The 22,642-nt window shown below is 43.9% G+C and overlaps 2 protein-coding genes across 4 annotated transcripts; one reads left to right on the forward strand and one right to left on the reverse strand.

The window, feature by feature from the left end:
- Positions 1 to 1,335: 1,335 nt before the first annotated feature.
- Positions 1,336 to 11,431, reverse strand: PARK7 (Parkinsonism associated deglycase). 3 transcript variants are annotated; one of them, XM_075773329.1, is made up of 7 exons: positions 11,314 to 11,431; positions 7,107 to 7,241; positions 5,954 to 6,055; positions 5,259 to 5,318; positions 4,326 to 4,395; positions 2,683 to 2,769; positions 1,336 to 1,798 (listed from the first exon to the last, which is right to left on the reverse strand). In XM_075773329.1, exons 2-7 carry the CDS (start codon positions 7,194 to 7,196, stop codon positions 1,638 to 1,640), a joined length of 570 nt encoding a protein of 189 aa, XP_075629444.1. In that variant the 5' UTR covers positions 7,197 to 7,241; positions 11,314 to 11,431; the 3' UTR covers positions 1,336 to 1,637. The 3 variants fall into 3 exon arrangements, with proteins under 3 accessions (XP_075629444.1, XP_075629443.1, XP_075629445.1); XM_075773328.1 differs by lacking the exon at positions 11,314 to 11,431 and adding an exon at positions 9,528 to 9,666; XM_075773330.1 differs by lacking the exon at positions 11,314 to 11,431 and adding an exon at positions 9,217 to 9,350.
- Positions 10,898 to 15,268, forward strand: TNFRSF9 (TNF receptor superfamily member 9). Its single transcript, XM_075773327.1, has 7 exons — positions 10,898 to 11,231; positions 11,310 to 11,432; positions 11,701 to 11,838; positions 12,324 to 12,390; positions 12,520 to 12,656; positions 12,797 to 12,931; positions 13,868 to 15,268. Exons 1-7 carry the CDS (start codon positions 11,117 to 11,119, stop codon positions 13,993 to 13,995), a joined length of 843 nt encoding a protein of 280 aa, XP_075629442.1. The 5' UTR covers positions 10,898 to 11,116; the 3' UTR covers positions 13,996 to 15,268.
- Positions 15,269 to 22,642: the final 7,374 nt, after the last annotated feature.

Below are 22,642 nucleotides of genomic sequence, written 5' to 3' on the forward strand. Positions count from 1 at the left end.
ATGCACAGCTTTTCCTGTATTCTGAATCATGCCCATTTACAAACCAAGTGATTATTCCAGATTCTAGGACAAAGAATCTTTCCATCATTTGGTTTACATTTGCATGGCAATACCAGTTAGACGTGCAGCTTTAACGAACAAACATGTCCAGTCTTACATAGATCACAACTTTTTGCATATCTTGAACATATTTCAAAGCTAGAGAAACATATGAAAGATTTCCTAAACAAATTAGAGGCAGAGCATACAGCTAAAGCAGTTCTTCCAGTAGATACTAACAATGTTGAGACATTTCTTAATTCTAAATTTGCAAAAGTACCCATGTATTTCATTACCAAAATGCAGTAATTGAGAATGAACTTGTTTCCCATTAAAATAAGCAATCGTAAAGGCACCTATGCAGTCATTTTCTAAAGTTCAGATTGTACACTTCAGATGTATGCAGAACCAGGTCTCCAGCTGCTGTGTCAACTTCAGTCCAGTGAGGTGCCATCTTGTAAGTGTGATTGCTGACAGAGCCAGGTAACAGCAGAGTTATTTGGTAAAAAAAAAAAAAAAAAGGTAGCAAAGTCAAAAAGTGATACCAAATTCTTAATTCTCATGGGGCTACGGTGCCACTACTTCCTCCAGAGATCTGTCCAGCAACTCCTCTAAACTGACACAGGCTCACTTAAGCGAGGCTTGTCCCAAGTTCCGCTTTATAGTAAGCCAAAACAAGCACTGCCACTGGTGATAAGCTACTAAGTCCAAACTTCCTGCTTTATGCTGAACATCAGCTGCCTAAATAGCTCAATGGATCTGCGATCATTTAACGTAGAAGACAAATTCCAATGGTATCGTGCACAACCTGCTAGCTGTAGGAACTGTAGGGTGCTCGACAAGGTTCACTTCTTAAAGTGGGCAAAAATTCCCACTTCTAATTTAGTTCCATGCTGTCTTAGAATTAATACTGGTTATTTGCCTTATTTGTATACAGGAAACTACTTAATCATCTATGTCACAGAATCATAGAATATCCCGAGTTGAAAGAGACCCACAAGGGTCATCAAGTCCAACTCCTGACTCCACACAGGGCAACCTACAAATTAAACCATGTATCTAAGAGCATTGTCCAAATGCTTCTTGAACACCGACAGGCTCGGGGCCATGATGGCTTTCCAGAGGGAGCTTGTTCCAGTGCTTGACCACGTTCTCATTTCATCTCATACTTCAGAAGAACTGTGTGAGATTCTAGATAGATAGAAGTTGTTTTGACTAGTACATTGCTAGCCATAGCGATAAAAAGGTTTCATAGGTCTGGGCTGGGAGAAGACACACAAAGAAACACCACACAAGCAGGGTTGCTTCATTTTTATTTACTCAGCTAATATTTTCCCATGTGATTTTTAAATGCCATCCAAGAGCTAACTAAGATTATTAGATGCTGGCTGGTTTTTCGTGATAAAGCTTTTTGCTAACAGGATCTTCTTCCAGAAGTAAAGACCATTGGTTTGTTAAGGTATCCCAGTTTAGGCAAGTACAGTTGCTAATTTCACCCACAATTAAATTCTATTTACAACAGTGCATCTTACAGTTATTCTACAAAGGACAAGACTCTCCATCCAAAATAGCCCTACTCCCTCTCCCACACCAGGATTTCACTCTTTCAGTATTAGGGGTGCCTTCACCTGTTCGGCCACTTCCTTCCCCATCAGCGTTTCAACAATGGCCAAGCCAAATTCAAAGCTGGTACCAGGGCCGCGGCTGGTGAGGATGTTCCCATCTTTCTCCACACGGCGCTCAGAGTAGCAGTAGTGTTCTTGGGGGGGACACACAACAGAAAGAGGGTCAGTCTCCACCACAGTGCCCACAGCTGCTGCAAAGCATAGACCTGTCTGCCGCAGGGCACTGCTGCCCGCTGCCTGCAGGCTACAGCAGCTTAGGAGTGGCGGCTCCCCACCAGCATCATGCTCTGCAGAAGGCACCTCAGCCGCCTGTGTGGGCCCAGTCCACCTTGGGCTCTGTTCCCCTGCCCCTGCGGAACCAAGCAGCTCATCGCTGCCTGCAGTTCTCGGGGAGGAAAAGGGCCCACAGGGAGCTCTGCCAGCTTGTTCACATGGTATGGGAATGCACCTCTGATTCTACAAGCTCATCAAGAAGTGCTCGCTGTGCCTGTCAGTTCCTGTGAGGTTACTTTTGGAAGTCAGACTGCTTTTGTGTAGCTGTTCACAACTTTCTTTTTTCCAAATGCATCCACTCTTAATAGCGCTTCACTGCCACTTCCTCTGGGTGTGAGAAAGAAGTGTGGACCCATCAGCTGCTTGTAGCACCAAAGAACTACTCATGGGAGAGCAGGAAAGGTGCTGCTGAGGTTTGCTGTTGGAACTGCTGAGGCAAAGAACCAAAAGGACAAGAGATGGCTCAGCCTCAAGAGGATAAGGGAAAAAGTGCTCCTGGTATGACAGCAGCAGCGTATTTTCCCCAAGGATGAGAATGTTAATACAGCCTGTATTTTCAGGTTAAACAGAAATAAAGTCTTAGCATATTCAGTTGAATTTTGATTATGTTCAGGAAAGCGTTAAGGAAATTCAGAGATACAAAATAAGATACTAAAGCTATTTTCTTTTCTTTAAATCAAGGGTTCAGCTAAAAAGGAAATTCTGAGAAGGGCTTAGAGAGAAACTTACAGAAGTCCTTACATACCTCCATTCATCATTTTCTCTTTGGCTAAAGGGTGTGTTGTGACTTTGCTTCCAAACCCTATCCCATGTGCCAGAAGGGCAGTAGGACCTGCAAGGACATGAAGTTGCACCAGTGAGGAATTGTTTTCTGCTACAAACACTTTCAAGAACACATGTTCAGACACCAGGCCCTCAAGGGGCCAAAGCTCACTGTGGACAGACTACTTCTCATAAAACTGATGCCAGCACTATCTCTGATGCAAAAAGCCTCAAAAAGAACACAGCTGTATAATCTCTCCCATTCTATTACACAAAGCGGCCTGTGCAGAGAAGCAGATGAAGAAAAGAGAAAGCTCAGAGAACACCCAGTTCAAGCAGCTGTTCCACCAATGACTGTGCTGCCCTTGAAGGAGTCCAGAACAATGGTCATTTTGCTTCCAGACAATACATTACATTTAAAATGCTTACATTTAAAGTGCTTGAAACTAAGAACAAAAAGTCTGCATTGAAATCTAAACATTAGCTAGGTACAATTCCTTTACGCCCTCGTTAAGCCTTAAATGTAGATTTAACAGATAAAATTTCATTTGAGCAAGCCTTTACATGTCGCAATTGTGTGCCAAGCAGTATTTTGGACAGATCACGGGCTAACTGCTAAGTTTTTGGGTTTAACAGTCTTTCTCTTTTCTTTTCATACTTCCTCCTTGGCCTGAATTGAGGAAGGAGTTTGTGTCGAGAAGTCTTAGATCACCTGACAAAAAATCCTTACGGGAATTCCAGGATTTGCCTAATTTGAGTTTCATTTCTGTACATTTGATTCATTTCAGATATGATCCAGGAAATAACCTTCTTTGTGTTAAGCTGGAATCAGCTCTAAGAATTATTATAACTAAATAAATGAACCTCCCTGATTACAAGCAAAGGCCTTTATTGGGCAACCAGGAATTTGCGATTGTTCTGCAAGACATACAGATAGAGAAGTAGAAGACTACCACTGCTGAGTTCAAGAATGTTCACAACTCTGTCTGCGTATCACCTAACTGGAGAATGAAAGCAAAAAACCCCCAGCAACGTACCAGAAAATAAAACTGAAAATACACTCCACAAACACGCTCCATTAGACTGTCTTTTACACGCTTATCGCCACTCTCCTCGTTCTCAGCTACGCGTACCTTGGCCAGCCTCTCAGTAAAGTTGAGAGTATTGCCAATTGTTCATCTTGCTTTTTTACATACAAATCTTACAAAGGAATGAACTGGATACCTAGCTGTGCAGGATATGTAAGCAGACAACCCTCTCCTCAGAGTAATTCCATCTTTTGCTACCACTCAGATGAGGAAGAGCGAGCCTGTAATTCTATATCTACAGCCCTCCTTCTGCCGTTAAAGGGCAGGAGAGGAGATGTGAGAGAAATTTATAGCAACGATGTTCTGTCAACACTGTGGCCTCGCAGAAAGATCACCAGGATAAGCAAATATTTTGTAAAAAATCCTAGCACGTTACCTTTCACTTTTTATTTTAAAGACAGCGCACTGATAGGTGCACATATAATACAAATCCCTGCTACTAAATTACAGTGATACAGATTTCTAAGACAGGATACTGTCTGCACACCCCTTCAAAATATCCAAATGCTTTACAAAGGAAGACACCTTGTTACCCTACCTGCACATATAGCAGCAATCAGGCCTTTTCTGCTCTCCTGGTCCTTCAGAATGTCTTTCACGGCAGGAGACTGTATGAAGAAACCATATCACAAGTCATTGTTTGGGGTTGATTATTTGAAGCACCGTTTAAATATTTTCCGCTGCAAATTCATAAACAAGTTTGACAAAGAAAACCAACTGACAACTCTCCATCCTGCCTCAGGACAGAGGGAGATGAAAACACTAAGGAGAAAAACTAAAACTTATACTTGCCCCACAAGGAAAGAGCAAGGAAATCAGAAGGAACTGCAAGGAATTACTTGGCCCACATAAAAGCTGGTTAATCCATGGCCATAGAAAGTTGTTGTTCGGAGACTTCACAAGACAAACAGGAAAGAGTATTCATGAGGTAGCTCCAAACAGTCTCTATCATTCTTAAGAAGACTTATACGGGATATTTGTCTCCTATTCCAGGGCTTACAAACTGCATGATACCATCTGAATCCTATCTATCTGACAGATCAACTTGTTTTGATCATCCGCCTGCCTTCCACATGGGATTTATACTACCACTACAACAGTTTTGCACCAGAGACACAATTCTTGAGCAAAGCAACAGAGAGCCCTGTGGCTTAGGCCTGGTTTATATTTCACGGAATTAAATCTTCATTTGCAACTGTTTCATCTTCATATGATTATGAACAGAGATTTCCCCACAATGCAGAGCACCCTTCCATTTTTATTCTGCTTAACTAGGTACTCAAGTCCAAGAATTTACCCAGTTGTCCCACCTATATATTCACAAGAAGGCTTAAGACAATGAACAATTAGTTTACTGATTCATTCCGAAGAGAATTTTCAGATGCTGAACAGAATTTGCAGGATTACTAAGCAAGTGTAGACCACCCACTACTTGTGAGGATGCCCATGAATCTTTAAGATACCAGTTTACCTCTGACAAGTTTTGAGCTCCAAGGTTACCCCCAGGCAGGACCACAACATCGTAAGGCCCCTAAGCAAACAAAAGATAAAATTGTTCTGTTGAACAGAGGCTGGTACATACATTATGCTGTTTTTAAGGCCACTACAGCTGAGTCAAGTGAGAAGCAAAGGGATCTACCTTTTCTTCCATTGAACAACACTTTATGATCAGAGAACCAGTTCCAATTATGGACAAAATACTGGTGCCTATTCCAGTAAGAGCCTGTTATCGATAAAATCTGTCACAGAACTAACTTTCAAGGGCTTCAGCAAGCAAATGGCAGCTCTTGCATCGTAAGGACAAGTGGTTTTGCTCCAGTCTTACTATACAGGTCTAACCATAGCACTGTTTAGCTTCCCATCAGAACTTTCCAGTTGTTCCAAATCATGGTATTTTGTTGGGCCAACTAACACGCAAAATAAAGCTGTATGTTTGATGCCTTGCAAAAACAAATACCTGTGCAGAACTGAGAAATCTGTCTGATCCTATCGTGCTACGAAGCAGGACAATACTGAAGGGGACTGCAGGATGTACAGTTCTGTGATTCACTACTGCATAGAGTTAACATAACATGCAACATATTTCTAAAAGTAACGGTAAGCTTTCTAAATTCACCTCCAAAACTGTGAGAAAGGCCATTATAGCAGATCAGGGTGATGACCAACCTCTTTTCTGGCATCTTCAAGACTGGCATCAGGACAAATGAAGACATCTCGACTGCACTGCACTGGTTCTCTTCCTGTTAGGCCTGCAACAGTCACCTTGATCTAACAGGAGAATACATATGTCATTACAATTCAAGAATCCAGGGCATTTTTCTTATATGTTAGTTCTTAAGTGCTATACAGAATGAGTGAAGCTCTACTGAAAGCTGTCAAGAACAGGGCAACACTTAAGCTTGTTAAGTCCAAACGCACAAGGCAGTGATATTGACCTAGAGGTTAACAAATCCTCTAATAGTTCAACTTTTCAAACAGGACGTTTAGAGAATATCTGATCCCAGAGGTTTTAAACAACACAAAGCAATACAACCCAGGAGAGTCAGACTAAGTAGATCAGATAATGAATTAAAGTCTCTCTGCAGGCTCAAGCCGTTCTCAAACACACTTACAGGATGTTCAATTTTCTCCCTTGACTTTTAGATGCCTGCTCATAGTATCACAGATGTGCACGGCACCGCTCACATTCACTAAATAAGCAGACAAGCTTGTGCTTCTTACGGCAGCCAAAATGGGGAGTACATTAACAGAATGACAAAGGTGGTGGGGGAAGATAATTCTTATTTTAGTCATATCTATACAGGTGAAGTTGGTGTGTTTATTTAAAATATTATTTTCATACCTAATCAAATGATAACACTGTGTATCACTACAGTTGCAAAAGTGACAGCATGAGGAATCCCACCAGACAGAATTCCAGTTAGTAACAGAATTTTAAAAGCAGCTCAAGAAAAGCTACATAATGTAATGAGCTGTAATGTACTGAGCTGTCCAGGCCTCTACAAAAAAAGCACTTCCTGTTACTATGCATGGGAGTAGCCGTGTCTTCTAACATAATAAAATTTACTTGAAACATCCACTCTAGTCTACATTATTGCTCACATTTTAAAAGTTTATCTTTTGCACAAATGTCAGTTGTCGTGCAGGCTTATTTGGGGCACGACACAAATATTTGCTAACCTGTAAGAAGACACAGGTAAATTTTCACCTCATACAACAGACTTCAGCTTGAACTCCTAGCAACGAATGTCAACTTGAGGCAAAGATTTTCCCTTGACCAAGCACTCACAAAAAGATTTTTCATTGTCCGCATACTCACCCCAGCTCTTCTCATAACATCAGTGGGGATTACAGTTTCCATTTCCTCTGCCCCTTTTGCTAGAATAACCAACGCTCTTTTTGAGGCCATATCTTGAGGGGTTGCTATTAGGTGAGATGATTGTGAAGGGAAGGGCTGCAGGGGATAGAAAGAGACAATGTGGTTAGAAGGTAAATCCTCTAGTACAAATCCTTCCTAACAGTGAAGTTTAACAGTGAGTAATTTCCAGTTTTGCATTATCTTTCATTTAAGTCACCTCAAAATGGTTCACTAGCTTTAAGTAATATCCATCGCAATCCCATTTAACTACAGAGCTTTTTACAAAGAATGAATTACGATATTAAGGGATTAGGACATTTGTGCAGTGGGAGGCACAGAACAGGAAGCAGCTTGGCCTAATCAAGACTTTATATGACTTGAGTCTGCCAGAGAGAAGGGTTCAAGGTGGGTGGCAGAGTTGTTTTCAATTTGCACACCCTCACTCATACCCAGACTACTGACTCCTACCCAGGTCAGCATTTATAAAAAGGGCTTGCATGAGCTTTGACCTCATGTCTGGTATTTAGTTTCCACATAGCACGCTTCATGAAGAGTTTCCCGTGACTTATGATGACTCGACCAGTGCCCCTGCAAAACCTGAGCAATAGATTTTCACAATTTTGTATTTCACAATTTTGTGGGGGAGAAACGTGTGTGCACATGTGTGATGGGGGAGCAGACCACAGACTTTAGCAAGTGGAACAAACTAGGCTTAAGACTTTTTTTTAGCTCCTAAATTCAAGTTGAGGTGAATGGCCAAATTTCCATTTGAAGGTTAAGTTAAAGTAACTTTAACTACATCATGTAACATACGCACTAACTCATACTGGTCTGACAGAAGTCTCTGAACACATCTGTAGTGCGAGAAGGCATTTCACAGGTCATCCACACTACGAGACACGGATTTTTTTCCTATGTAGGGACTTTCCATCCAGAAATGCATGTAGCATCTGGGAGCTCTTCATAAAATGAGATCCACGTTTAGTTGCCTATGTGAAAGAAAACCATCCCCTCATCCTGCTTTAACTTCATCTGTTTTCAGGGTTGCTCCCTGCTGTTAGCCTCATTTAGAAAGACGCTATTTCTAAAACACAGTAATATACAATAGAATACCCTGCAGCACACAAAACCAGTCCAAGCACAGTAATTCAGTGTGTCAAATCCTACTTTTATGGCAGCTTTATGTACTGTCAAACGCAAGGCCAACTGAACAAGTACACTCAAATCATAGGTATTAGCAATAACTTTGGGACAACCTGAAGCCTCTGAATAATTAGTCTTGAAGGTATACGTTCATTCTGCAAAATTAATTTTCCTATGAATTTGACTAACTAGCAACAGACTGCCTGAATAGCCACAATGCAGAAACACTGCATTTGCTTCTTATTGTAGAAAAAATATTCTAGATCATAGTTTGTATCCCTCTCTTTCATTAGTTCCTTAGATGCACATAGGCACCTGATCCTGAAAGCTTTTCTCCTTCCCCAATCTAGCAAAATACAGTCTCTCCCTACTGTCCTTAGGTAGTTACTGTAATACACTGACAAATTCTTGAGCATTAGTACTGTTCTCTATGTGGGTACACGTGTAAATAACCATCACGCTGTAAATGCTACCAGGGCAAGAATATTTTTCGAGAAGGCAGAATCTGAGTTCGTTTAAGCTGCTTCATTTAACAAGCTATCTACTCATAGTAAATACACATCTTCCATTTGCTTCTCAGTACCAGCATATGCACAGGCTGCCTCAAACCTTTAAGCTAAACACATGCCCCTACATGGGTACGTGCACATTTCTCGAGATGGGGATTTCTGGCAGATGGCTGAATCAGAAACTCTAAGAAGGCTGGCTTGAAAAAAATCACAGCCTTCAAAGCCCCGGCCAAACAGCTAGCTACCAGAGGCAAGTTTTAAGGGTCATCGGCTCTGCCAGTCCGGATGAAAGGCCGCATCCCTACACATTCGTGTGTTTATTTTAGGACACAGCGCCATCCGACGTGACGAGGATTTCGGCAGACCACCAGCAGCGGTACAGAGCGCGGCTGCAGTCTGCAACCGCACGGAGCACAGACCCGGGCAGGCTCGGTCCGCGGAAGACAAGCAAGCGGCCTTCCCCTCCTGCCTGAGGCCGCCGCTGGGCGCTAAGCGCAGCCACCACGGCGACTGCCGAGGCGGTGCAACCCCAGCAAGGCCTCCAGGCCCCGCGCACTCCCCGCAAGGCCCAGCGAAACCCACGCCCTCCGAAGCGCCTGCCCGGCCCCGGCCCCCGCCCACCGCCCTCCGTGGGGGGGGGGTGCTCCTCCGGGGGGTGCCCCTCCGGGCAGACCCAGCGAGCCGGGGCGCGACGCAGCCCGCGCGAACTGCTGCAGCGGCGGCGACTCACCTCGGCCGAGGCGCGGGCGACTCTGGGAGGCCCCGCCCCCGCCCGGCCCCGCCTTCCCGCCGCGGTGAGGCGGCCGCCGCCCCCCGCTCAGCGTTGCCGGGCTGCAGCCCGCCCTCCCCCGCCGCGGTCGCGCGTCTGTCCTCCTTTTCCGTTTGCAACACGCTCCGTTTTTCTCACGTTCACCCAGAACGCAGCACGCCGGGGCCCACCACCGTGATGACGTAACCCTTCCACAGCAGGGCAATGGCAAGGCACGTACCTCCAAAACCAGCTGCTTCTGCTTTTCCTTAGGCCGCCCTCACACTACAAAGTGTGCTGAACAAAGTCACTATTCTCCTCCCAAGTTCTGCCAAAAAGGTCTCACCGACATCCCTGTTTCCCGAGCCTCACAGTACACAGAAAAATGCCCGTGGCTCAAGGGCAGAGTTTTCCCTGGTTTTAAGGAGAAGTTTCAATATTTTGAAAGACGGAGTGAGCTGTTAAAGGAGCTCTTTAGGACTGCAGATAGCCCTGCTGTGTAAAACCACTATGCAGGTGCTGGCAGCCGTGGTCTGCTTCCGCAGTGATGGGTTCACGACAGCTCTGGCAGAGCAGCTCAAGTCCGGGTCACGTAAAAGGAGAACAAGTCACAGGAAAGGACTTTGCTGGGGCTTTCCTGGGATCGCTGCGGGCTTCTGCTGGTGGCACGGGGAGGTTTTGGGTGCCACCCACAACTGGACTTTACTCAAAGCCCTCCACAGGCTGGTCCTCGCACTTACTGCCACGCGCCAGCTTTAGCGTGCGTTCGCTGGGAAGTTACAGCGCAGCCCGGAAAACTCGTACCGCACGCTGCCGCTCCCGGCGCCGCCCCACAGCTGCGGCTGCTGCCCTGACAGGGCGCGCTCCGGCCCAGAGGACACCGCCCGCGGCCACGCGCCTCTGCGAGAGCGGCGGGGATTGGCCGCGTGGAGCCGCAGGGGGCGGGACTGCGCGGCCGGGCAGCGCCCCGCTGGTGGGCAGCGAGTGTCACGCGCCCCCGCTCGCGTGGGTCGCACCGTTTCCCTGTCAGCCGCCTCCGCCATCCCGAGCCAGCGGGATCCGCGCCGGGAAGCGCCGAGCGCTGGCGGGACCGACCTCGTCCCGAGGTGGTTTCACACACAGTATCTCCGCGCGCGGCGGCGGTGCTTCCAGACATGTCGGTGCGGTCTACCCCCTCTGCCCTCGCGAGCCGCGCCACCCAGACTCTCCCCTTCACCTTTCGGAGGCACGGCCGGGGAGCGGCCCCGCTGCCCGCGGCGCGGACAGGCAGGGCAGGGCAGGGCCCGGCCGCCAAGCCCTCGCGGGGATTCCGCGGGGGACTCAGCGGGAAGCCCCGGTGAGCAGCAGCGGGCGCTGCCCGGCAGCGCTGAGAGGGCTGCGGGCGCTGCCCGGCAGAGCCGGGGGTCGCGCTGGGGGTGGGGTAGGGTGGGGGACCGGAAAGCCCCGCCGGGCCGGGGTTTCCCCGCCGCCCCCGGGCTGACGCAGCCGGCCCCTCCGGGGGCGGCCCCTAAGGGCCGGCGCCCGCCGTCTCGCGCGCACTCCAGCGGGCCGCGCCGCCGCGCACCGACCCCATGGGACCGGCTGCAGCGCGGGCGGGCCGGGCGCTCTTGCCGGCGGCGCTGCTGGCGCTGGCGCTGAGCCCGGGCCCTGCGACCGCCCTGCCGTGCGGCGCCGACTGCCCAGCGGGTGAGGGCCGGGCCGGGCCGCGGGGCGCCGAGCACTGCGGGCGGCCCCGCGGCAGCAATCCTCTGTCTCGGCCCGCAGGTACCTTCGTGGTGATGGCGAGCTGCGGGCGGGGCGCGGGCGCGGCCTGCCGGCAGTGCCCGCCCGACACCTTCTCCAGCGCGGCGGGACTCAGCGGCTGCACCCTCTGCCGGAAGTGCGAAGGTACGGGCCGGCGGCGGAGCCCGGGCGGGGCGGCGGCTCCTCACAAGCCCCTTTGTCCCCTCCCTGGGGTACAAGATCGTGCGTTAGCTTGTCACGTCGCTGCGAGCGAAAACGGCACTGGCCAAATAATGCCACGCGTCTGCGGGGCTTCTCGCTGAAGCTACCAGCTTAAGTTGTGGAAGAGCAACGGCCCCGAGCCTTTGCTGCCCCGCACCAGGTATGCCCAAGCACGTAGGTAGGTAACCTAAGACTTGTTTCCACTTTGCAGGAAGATTCAGGTATTTAAAAGAGTGTTCTTCAACAAGCGATGCTGAATGCACGTGCAAGGAGGGGTATCGCTGCAGTGGCAACAGCTGCTCCCACTGTGACCGAAGCTGCGGCGTGGGCCAGGAGAACACCGGGAGCGGTAAGGTTGCCTTTTCCGGCCATCTTAAACCTCTGGCGCTCTCTGCTCTGGACGCACCACTGCCTCTTGCACAGCGCGGAAACAACTAGAGTGAGGACCTTGCAAGATAAAAGCTGGCACTACTGCCAAGCGGTTTGCAGGGTGTGTGGAGCAAACAGCACACAAAACTGCAGCAAACCCCACTCTAGCTCAAAGCGTGCACCAGTTAGTTCCTTTTGCGTGACAGCACATGGGAAACGGAGCTGGCACCTCTGGAGTTAGACCTGATCTGTGGCATCTTGTGCCAAATAAGCTGGCTGTGTAGGCGAGTGCTGTACTGGTCCATAGTTTGCAGGGAAATACTTGCCTTGCATACTCAGAGCAGCTTATGAAATAGTAATTCTGTAAATGTGGATCATAGGCATTGTACAAAGTAGGCAAAAATAATGTTTCACATGTTTTAAATGCTCATCTTGTACAAGTTTACCTGTCCTTTCCTGTTGAAGGCTGCCAAACTTGCCGCCATGGAACTTTTAATGATCAGCCCAACGGCTCCTGTAAAAACTGGACAAAGTAAGTAATCGAAAAATAAATGCTACAGCTATTACACTTGACTGGATTATTTTCCATGTTTGTTGTCGTTTTGGTTTTCTTTTTTCTTTTTTTTTTTTTCTTTCCTGTTTTGCTTAAAATGTCTTTCAGATGCTCTGCAAACCAGGTCTTGGAGCCTGGAACTGCAGCAAAAGATGTCATTTGCAAACATGCTTCGGATAATCCCACTTTAGTCACTACTCTGCCTACCACGTCTCCTGCAATTCCATTTGCTATCACTGTGCCAGGTGAGTCATTGTATAATATTGCTTATAGAGCTACAGAATTATGACCTGCTTTGAAACATACTATAGCTCATTCACTTACCATTTAAAGCAGTAGAATTTTGCTCTGTAACACTTCTTAGAGAATGTTGTTTGCTTCCTAGGGAAGGATCTCCAGATGGACGTTATCAGAATTTCTCTTGCTGTAGCTGGGCTGTTGTGCATAGTGTTTCTGCTACCTTCGTGCGTATGCTTCGGTATCTGGCAGAAAAAGAAACTACATGCTGTCTTCAAGAAAAGTAAGAGAGATACATTCTTCAATTTGGTTTCTCTTTTTGAAATTAGACAGAAATCAGGAATCCAGGTTATTAAGTATCTTTCAAAGACGGTGGTGGATAGCTTCATTATTTGGCCTTATAGGTCAGAAACAACCACTGACAGGAAAACATTTTTGGAATTTTTATTGCAGAAAGTACTTAATTACCTGTGGGTGTTCTGTCAACATTGCAGGTTAACTGCATGCATACCCATAAAAATGAAGTATTCATGGGAGGTGAAAAAGCTCAGCTGAGCCTTGCTGGTCTGGTTAAGGGTCTGTTCTGTTGATTACTTCCAAGTACCATCCTTGGCATGCACGGCAATAGCACCTTCTGGTTCTGTCTGCTCAGAAACAGTATGCATGGCCTGGAGTGAGCATATTTGCACTTTGGCTGCAGTAGAAGAGGGGATCTCAGTCAGGACATACTGCTACACAAGATGCGGAGTCAGTCTGAATCCAATACTGCCCTCTGAGAGCTAATAAGCCCCAGGAAAGCTAAAGAGTTCAGCACAAAAATGAGGTGGAATTGCATCCAAAATATAGTTGGGAACTTGTTTGGTTTTTTTTTTTCCTCTCTCTCTCTCCCTCTCCCCTTTCCCAGGGATAAGGGCTTTATCTTCTAGTGTAATTCTGAATACAGGAGACAATAGCATTACTCCAAAAATCTAACAACTCCATGTTGGTCCTCCTTTCATTCCTCTGGCAAACAGCACTAGCAGCCCTTGCTGCATCAGGGAAAACAAAGTATGATAAGTTAGTTTTATCAGATGTACATGCGGTAGAGGAATAATTTCAGATTATTGAATCAATTGGAAGAATTTTTCTTGCTGACTTCCTGCACTTGTGATTGAGGAAGGGTGAAATAAGATGGCTGAATAAATACAATGGAAAGTGAACATTTGATCTTTTTCTTTAGTGCACACCACACCTGAACAGTCAATTCAGGAAGATGATGCCTGCAGCTGCCGCTTTCCTGAGGAAGAACAAGGTGAATATCAGGACCACGGCAAATCCACAGAATCCAGAGATCTTTTGGTGAACTAGGAATTGGGACTGTCCAGGTCAACCACATTTGAATTTACTTTTGGAACAGAGAACAAGAACCTGTTTACATTAATAGAGAGGGTATCAGAATCTGAATTTCAGAGCGCTAAATAGCCCAGCCCCTGAGGAAAAAGTGCATCTTTATTTTTTTAAAAAAAAAATAATAAATAAATAAACAAAAAATATAGTTTGCTGACTTTCTTCCTCTAGGACTAGAAATTATATTTCTAAGAAGTGGTACTTGATCTACATACAGAAAGAAGTACTGCACTTAAAAGCAGTAATAGAAGGGCAGAATGGCTGTAAATGGTGGCCGAGCCATAATTTACATGCAGTCTGAAAGCACTTGCTGCTAAAAAGGAGATCTGTAGCGCATAGTACAGCCACATGGGACACTCATGGTCTCTATTATCATTACCAGCCATCCTCTTGAGTCTAGAGCTGCAGCTCCTCCTGGCTGAAACCCAGCAGTTTTGGGTTTCATGTGCAAATACAGACAGACCTCGTTTCAGATCCCATCAGCCCTAGGAACAGCCGCTACATACCTTCTTCGATGTAGGAGAGAGAGGAAGCCATAAAGATCTAGAGCTGCAAAGTGTTTCATAATAGCTTGCATCTGCTGGCGTATTACACTGATTGGCTTAAGAGAGGCAGTGGAAACACTGAGAAAAGCTGTGGTTGACTTGATCTTAGAAATAGATGTTACTGTGCAGCTGGACTGCACCACCTTCAGTCCTACATCATTCAACATTTGATCTTTTAGGTGATGCAAACATAATATGTACATTGCAGATGTAGATGTGATACATTTCTGCTACTATTTTTGTAACTCTGAGGTTGGAAAGATTTTAACATCAGACACTGTATCTGTCTCTTTGATCAATTACTTTGGTCTTGAAGAGCAAAAAGAAAACGCATGCTTGAGTCATGGCATTTGCAACATCATTTTTAACCTTTTACAAACCCAAATATTTTATTTCTTCAGTAAATGTTATTAAAAAAATAGAATGAAAACCCACCAATACGTCATGTAAAGGATGATTTTCCCCTCTATGTGATTTTAACTTAGAGAACGTTGTTCTTGTGTTTGAAGAATGACAGCCCATCTCTCCATTCAGCAGATTACGGTAGCAGATGATTTTCATCAAACCACACTTAGACATTTTGATAAACCTGTGTACAAGTAAATATAAAACAGTATGTGAGAAAATAAATATCATACTGGAGCCTGAACTGTGAAGTGTATTTAAATAAATCTTTCTTTTTATACCTAGCCCAAGTCTCCTCTCCTCTCCATTAGTACCTTCAACCATGAGAACTAAGTGACTATTATGACAAGTTCACAAAGACATGAACAGGACACGTGAAAAGCCATAAATCTATTTATAAATCAAAGAACAACTTTTGCACAAGTGGATATCTTAGACCAGGAGAAAATAGTCCTGCTTGTGATTAGTTTCTAATCCACACATAATGTATGAGAATTAACGTATGCATCCTGTAAAAACTCAAAACACCTGGTATTTTCTCCTTGGGAAAAAAAGATACACCAGCTGGAATTTTACCTTTTGTTAGTGCATTCTGCATATATTTTGAAATGCTCCAAAGACGGTGCAAAACCCTTATTGTCCTCTTCTGTACTTGAAGCAGAAGTAAATCTACTTACTGAACAATGTGATGCTCATTACAACACTTTTTCCAGATGGTTTGATTTTGCTGTTTTATACTGAAGCTTCAGGAGTGGCATAAAATTCCCATGAATCAAAACAAAGCCTGCGGAGAAAAAAAAACCCCAAAATCCTAAATAAGTGCATATTGATTTCTGAGAAGGGACACACTGACCAAAATTGGCTTTCTGGACTGTTTCTAGGAATAGTCATTCACAGAAAGAAAATACATTCAGAATAAAATGTCAGGAGCAATCTTCCTTTCAATCAAAGGATTATGTGGATAATTCTACCTGTAACTTCTGTCATTTCAGAGTGCAGAAGCCTGAATTAATGATGAAACAGGTTGTGTTGGCACAAGGATTTGTTGTCAAGCGTATGCAGATGTACCTGCGTTTCACAACAACGCACATCATCTGGCCACAGAAGCAGAGTCAGAGATTGCCTAACTTTGTACTTCTGAAATACTTCAATTACATCTACAAAGCAGACACATTTATAAGTAAGAACCAAGAAGCCCCAAAAGCAAAGACTGAAAGATACCTTATTTTCAAAAGTGAAATAAATCGTGGTACAAATGCAAAGGGAAGACTGGGGCACTTTACAGAGTGCAGTGCTTGCTTGCAACCAGAATGCCTTAGCAGCAGTGCTGTATTTTATGTGGGTATCATAGAACTGAAAATAAATACAGGTGAATTGATCTGTTTTGCCGCTAAGCACCAGAGCAGGACATTACAGTTTACGATACAAGCAGCACTGTAAATATTAAGATAGTTGGAGGGTTTAGCTGTTTTCAGATTTATACATCAAGTTCTGTGAATTGTAGCTTTCTATAAAGAACTAAAATTAAAGCCATAGAATCACGCACTTCGCTGAACATAATTCATTGTTGTGTGTCATGCAATTTGCCTTCACTGTGATCACATAGAACAAATGTATTAGAAGCTTGTTCCCATTCTATACCCCACATAAATAGATTTTTTTTTTATTTAAAAGTACTGAAGAACTTGCTTAAATACTCCTTTTCATTATGCATGTAGCAGACAGCTGTAAAACCACTTCTGACAGTATGCTATGGAAATGCAATAGGCAGACTTATCAATTAAGTTTGTTCAGAAGTTTGCATCTGCAAAAACCCCACATATTTATAACTTCCTTTTTTAATTTTTAAATTATTCTTTTGTCTTCTGAAAAAACCCATGGCAGCTAACAAAACTTCAGTCAAAGCTAGATAATATGCAGCTCATTAGTTGACAAGTGGCTACTGTACAAGCCACAAAGCATCTGATCTAAATTATTCATGATGCCACATGCAATTATTTGAAGGTTTTGTTCTCTCAAGTTTTGCAGAGGAAGATTTAGGGATCCTCAATGACTAGATTAAAAGAACCATTGTCATCAGAATTAAGCTTCTACTAGCTTTCCTGAACAGAATTTGTAGCTGAATTTGTCTGTTTCTTAAGACAGAGGATGACAGCCTTCCTGCATGCATGTTGAGCACTGTAAAATACTTCATCCAGCAAGGGTGAAGGGGAAGAAACTGCACCATGTATCTTTGAATATTGGTAATTAAGGCAGAAGGAAGGAGTAAAGCCTGTCTGTCTGTAATTCAGAACCAGGGCTGTGGAAAAGAAGTATTTTTTGGTGATGACAAATAATTGATAGATCATGTGCATCTTGGCTTCACAGGGAGCTTTTATTGAACAGACAGATTCTTTAATACTTGAAGAAACTTATGGGTTCACGTAGAAATAATGCAGATCAGTCCTTCTACCTCTTTGAGCTCTAAGTGTTGTCTGCTTTCAGTGAACATCTCTTTTCTCAACAGCCTTTTTAATCTATTATGTAGCAAGCAAAAAGGAGCTGGGAATGCCATGACGACTCTCAAGCAGTCCAGGTGGCTGAGGATGAGGTAACAGGCCAGATGCAAGCTCTTTGCATTTCCATTTGTTTTTCTTGGAAGTCAGAAAGTGTCCTCTTAGCCAGACTGTGTGCGGAGGCCCAGGTGATGTCAGGCAGAGTTCTGAAGGCATGGAAAAAGGAGACAAATCCTCTTTAAAGATAAGTTTAAGCAGGGGACCCTGCTGCTTTTTTATTGTTTCCAGAACCAGCACCATTTCCTGGCACAGTTACGCATCAGTAATTAGAACCATGTTTGTCACATGTCTTGGCTTCATAATTTCTTGCAAGAGTTGTGTGGCTAAGGAAAGCAAAAGGTTCATAGCAAAAGATTTTCTGTCTCTCTCCTCCAAGCACACTTGTGCATTTCTATGCCTGATATTTCTGGATGAGAGAGACTCTGAAACTGTAATAGCTCCTCTCAAACATCTAAACATTGTAACTTTTTTTTTTTTTTTTTTTTAGAAGCAGGAATATGATTTCTTATTTTCAGTCTTTCTATCAGATCCTTCATAGGACAGAAGCATAGTCTTCTCTGACAGTCATTCTGATACTAACACTAATGATGTTAAAACCTCCCTAGGAGACTGTCCACTCTGAAGACTTAACACAGAGGAAATAGTATTAAACAGGCAACTTGTACCACTCTGCTTGCATTTTAAACAGGTGATAAAGTGTCGAGGTAAGTTCCACTCTTAAAATTGTACAAAGTCTTTTTCCATCACCAAGCTTTGTACCTCAGTTCCTCTCTCAGCTACGGACAAGCCTTCCCCAATATGATGCTTTCGTCTTTAGCGTCTAAGGAGGTTCTCCACCCCACAGGTTTTGTGTTAGCTGTGCATCAGGAACAGATGGCTGAGCATCCTTCTATCCCTGGAACTGGCATGAAAAAGGCTGTTGGATACTGTCATTTCCCTCACTGTAAATAACAACTTTTAATACCATCTACAAAGAAAATGGAAATTCCCTCTAACCTCAATTTGGCAAGAGTTTGTTGTGATATCACCTATTATGTTTCCTTTCACCTTCTAGATCCTGGGTGCCTGCCAGTTGAAGCAGCAGACTATTCCTATGATACTCTGAAGCAAACTGGATTATATTTTAATGAAAAAACCCACCAGTTGAACACCCACTGAAATCAGGGAAAATCTCTCCTTTTTGTCCAACCTGTTTGCATTAAGAAAATAAACCAGGTTTTATTTGATTTACCAAGTGCAAAACCCCGTACAGACACCTACTTCAGTTTAAGGATGACTTTTCATAGTATATTTTAAACCTGTTAAATCTACTCTCAGTTTACATAATCCAAACCGAAACAAGACATTTCAAAACTGAAATAAAATGTCTGACTTACCCATTTAAGTCAGTTTTAAACCAAGTCTCAGGTTACATTGGTTCACTTGTCTCCTGTACGCAAGCATTTCAGCAGGTTTAGAACAAATACAATTCTGGAAAAAGAGAAAGGTAGATGGAGAGGTCAAAGAGTCAATTTGCCTTTAGCTACAACACTATAGACTTGAGAAATGTTTATATTAAAAAAAAATCCTTCTAATATTCACAGCATTGATATTTCAATACTTTCCATTTAGAACAAGTGTAAACCATTTAACCTGAAGAGAACACTATATGGGCCTGTAAGCAGGCAAAAAACCCCAAACAAACCCCAAAAAACCCCACCAACACAACAGAAAAAAGGTATCACACTACCTTTACTCAGTGCACCTTTATAAAAATTTTAGAGCAACTTTGAAAGACTAGAACACAATTCTGAAGAAAGTGTACATACATGCCTAAAGCAAAATTCACTGAAGTATCAAAAGCATAATATATTTTTCTTAATGGAATGGAAAATACAGTGAACAGGTATATGAAAGGAGTGGTGGGAGGAAACATTATCAACCCCAGAAAAGCTGCAACATTACAGTTCAGCACCACAGTTGTCTTATCAAGCTATAATCTCATCAGAAGGCCAAAGAGATTCCCCACCCCCCAATTTACATTATCAGTGCTCCAGCCACCTTCAATAATGCATCTTTTTGAGTTGCTGTGGTCCACCTCAATAAGTGTATTACCTTATAGAAGTAGAGATGTAGACACTGAAAATGCTTGATGGTTCCCTCAGACTTCTAATAAGAGAAAAGGAAGCTGCTGTTCTTTAACTTGAGAGTAAAAGGATTTAGAACTATATCATCAATAGGGTAGGCTATGACCAGAATACTTCTCACCTGAAACAGTGCGGCTGCAACACGTAACATTTATGTGCTTTTCAAGAGTGATTAAAAATGCCTCAGGGAATTAATAGGACAGGAAAAGGATTTACTGTGCTGTGGCAGTACTAATTATCCCACCTTCTGTAACTGTTTCTGCACCTTCTTCCAGTCATGCCTAATGACACAGGAGGAGATCATCATGTAAATAAAACATTAGCATGGTGGCAGAATGAGTAGTAAATGAAGGCAGCTTTGGAGGCTTCCCACACTATCCTGTTTCCACAGGTGGTGGCTGGCAACGGATTATTTCCTTCTAAGCATAACTCCTGCTTGTCTTGCAGAGGGTTTTTAGAAAAGCTATACAGGTGCTGGGATGGGATATTATATGCACGCTCTAGGCTTTGTAAAGCAACTCCCTTCCTCAGTCGAAAAGGCCAAGAATACAGCTGAGTGGTTACAAACAGCCAGAAATACCTCCCCATCCTCCTCTCCAGCTTAAGGAAGGGGGATTGTTACAAGGACTAGTGGAGAAATGGATGGAATGAGAGCAGGAACATAAATGGCATCTGAAAGCCAGTTTGAGCATTGCTCTTATCTGCAGCATTTCCTCTCCTGGTCTTACGTATCCTTCACCGTCTGCTATATGAGGGTTCTTCTTCACCAGATGGTTCTGCACATTAGAAAAAAGGAGCTACACAGCTGGTAGGAAGACGATAAAGAAAAAAGACAGGACTGTGCTAAAATGAGCACATCATTTTTATATATATCCTTTCCTTGTGATACAGGTACTAACCTCACTCTTTCAAGCATGGAAACCATATGCTTCCATGCACAGGTGGGTTTTTTCTTATTTCCTATCTCTTCTGCAGACTCTGCTCAGAAGTAACTAGTTGGTCCTGTCTGTTACAAGCCTTACTCATAAAAAATGCACACGTAGCAAAGGCATACGAGTAGCAGGCTAAATATGGACTGCTCTCCAAAACTCTCTTATATCATAAATCTGCCTTGAGAATTCTTGCAGGAAAGAGGATTTTGCTCCCATTACTTAGTTCCAGTGTAACAAGAAACAGTCAACTTGACAAATCAGAAGACAAAGACCCGACATCTGCTTCCTTCACCTTTTCCTACTCCTCTTGATCACTCCCATCCCCAAGGACAGCTTTCCACTCTAGTCAAGATCAGTCAGAAAGTCAGTCAGTCATCACAGAGAAAAATCAGTTAACGCTTCTAGCGGGAATTATTTGATAAACTCCATCTCTTAATCCCTCTCAGTGAAGGGAAGTTTCTACGTGGCTGACTGCCAAGACACATGCATTAATTTACAAAATAACCTTGAAAGAACCACTTTAAACCTCAAGTTGCCCAGTGAGACCTATGCCAACTTTCCTCCTGTTAAGTACACGTATTTATCCTGAAACGTGAATCACCGAGCCTGCAGAGATTCCATTTAATTAACAAAAAAACTCCACGTAGTGAAGGATTAAAGGGATTACGCATTTGGAAAGCAAAGCAAAAAAGTCAAGTCTGCTTTTGTGAGCCATTAATTTACTGCCTATGCTAAGCAGGACAGTTAAATGCCAATGATTATTAGGGTACCTCTCTAATTAGTCAGTGGCTCCTGCCCACGCACTGAACTTCTGCAGAACTACCTGAAATTTGTCCTCTAATATCAGCTGTGGATATTAGGGTGATAAGTGATCTTAAGCCTCTGTGGTAAAAACGGGAAGAACACGTGTACACCAAATGTGAAAGTCTGGACAGAAAAATAAAAGAATATGAACACCTCTGACAAAGTTGCCTTTGTTCCAGCCCCACTGTAGATACAAGCCCTTATCCTCTTGCTCATTTAGATAAAGAAACAGGGCACCATCTTCAAAGACGGTAAAATCTTATTAAGCTTCCGATAGAACGGTTTGTAACAAGAAACTAATGAAGCAGAGCACCATGCAATTAACAGAGTATGAAGTAGTCTCAAGCAGGAAAATCTGGAAGACAATTCTTATGCCTCATCCACATCTTGCAATTTGCTGCTTTAGTATTTCTGCACTTCTTCACTTTGAGCCAGAAAAAGTGCAAGACAACAGCCTGGCCTGCCAAACTACTAAGAAAAGAATCAGCAGGGTATTGCTGCTTCCCTTTTTGACATTAGTAGTACCATCTTTTTAAGAGTTGCATTTGAAGCCTTAGGATGCAGAAATATTAAAGTTGAAGTTAATTCCTTTAAATCCTCAGCTGTATAGATGTCTGTGTAGGCAGGCTCTAGGAAAATAATCTGTATAGAAAAAAGCCTCAAAATAACGAATGGTCTAAGCTTAAGAACAGAACAAGAGTGAAAATGCCACAGTGTGCAGCAGTCACCTAGCTCTGCAGCAGGATTAGCTGGATAATTTCTTATTACAACCTAAATTAAACTTCAGGAAGACTGCACTATTCTTTTGAAAAGAAAAATATAATATCTACCACTGATAAAACTATGAATATACAAATATTTTATATAACAACAGTACTTACACGAAAGTCCAAAGATACAAAGATACCCTAGCACAGAAAAAGACTGTGAATATACAGAATACAAGATACATATGATCCACAGTTGCAGAAAAAGGCAGCTTATTCTATAGTACTATAAACAAAACCAAACACAGGTAATAGGGCAAGGGGTAATGGGTTTAAACTAAAAGAGGGTAGATTTACATTCGATATTAGGAAGAAAATTCTTTACTGTGAGGGTGGTGAGGCCCTGGCACAGGTTGCCCAGAGAGGTTGTGGAGGCCCCATCCCTGGAAGTGTTCAAGGCCAGGTTGGATGAGGCTTTGGGCAACCTGGGCTAGTGGAGGGTGTCCCTGCCAGTAGCAGGGGGGGTGGGAACTA

This window comes from Balearica regulorum, chromosome 21, assembly GCF_011004875.1.
Source record: "Balearica regulorum gibbericeps isolate bBalReg1 chromosome 21, bBalReg1.pri, whole genome shotgun sequence".
In the NCBI taxonomy this organism is placed as follows: Eukaryota; Metazoa; Chordata; class Aves; order Gruiformes; family Gruidae; genus Balearica; species Balearica regulorum.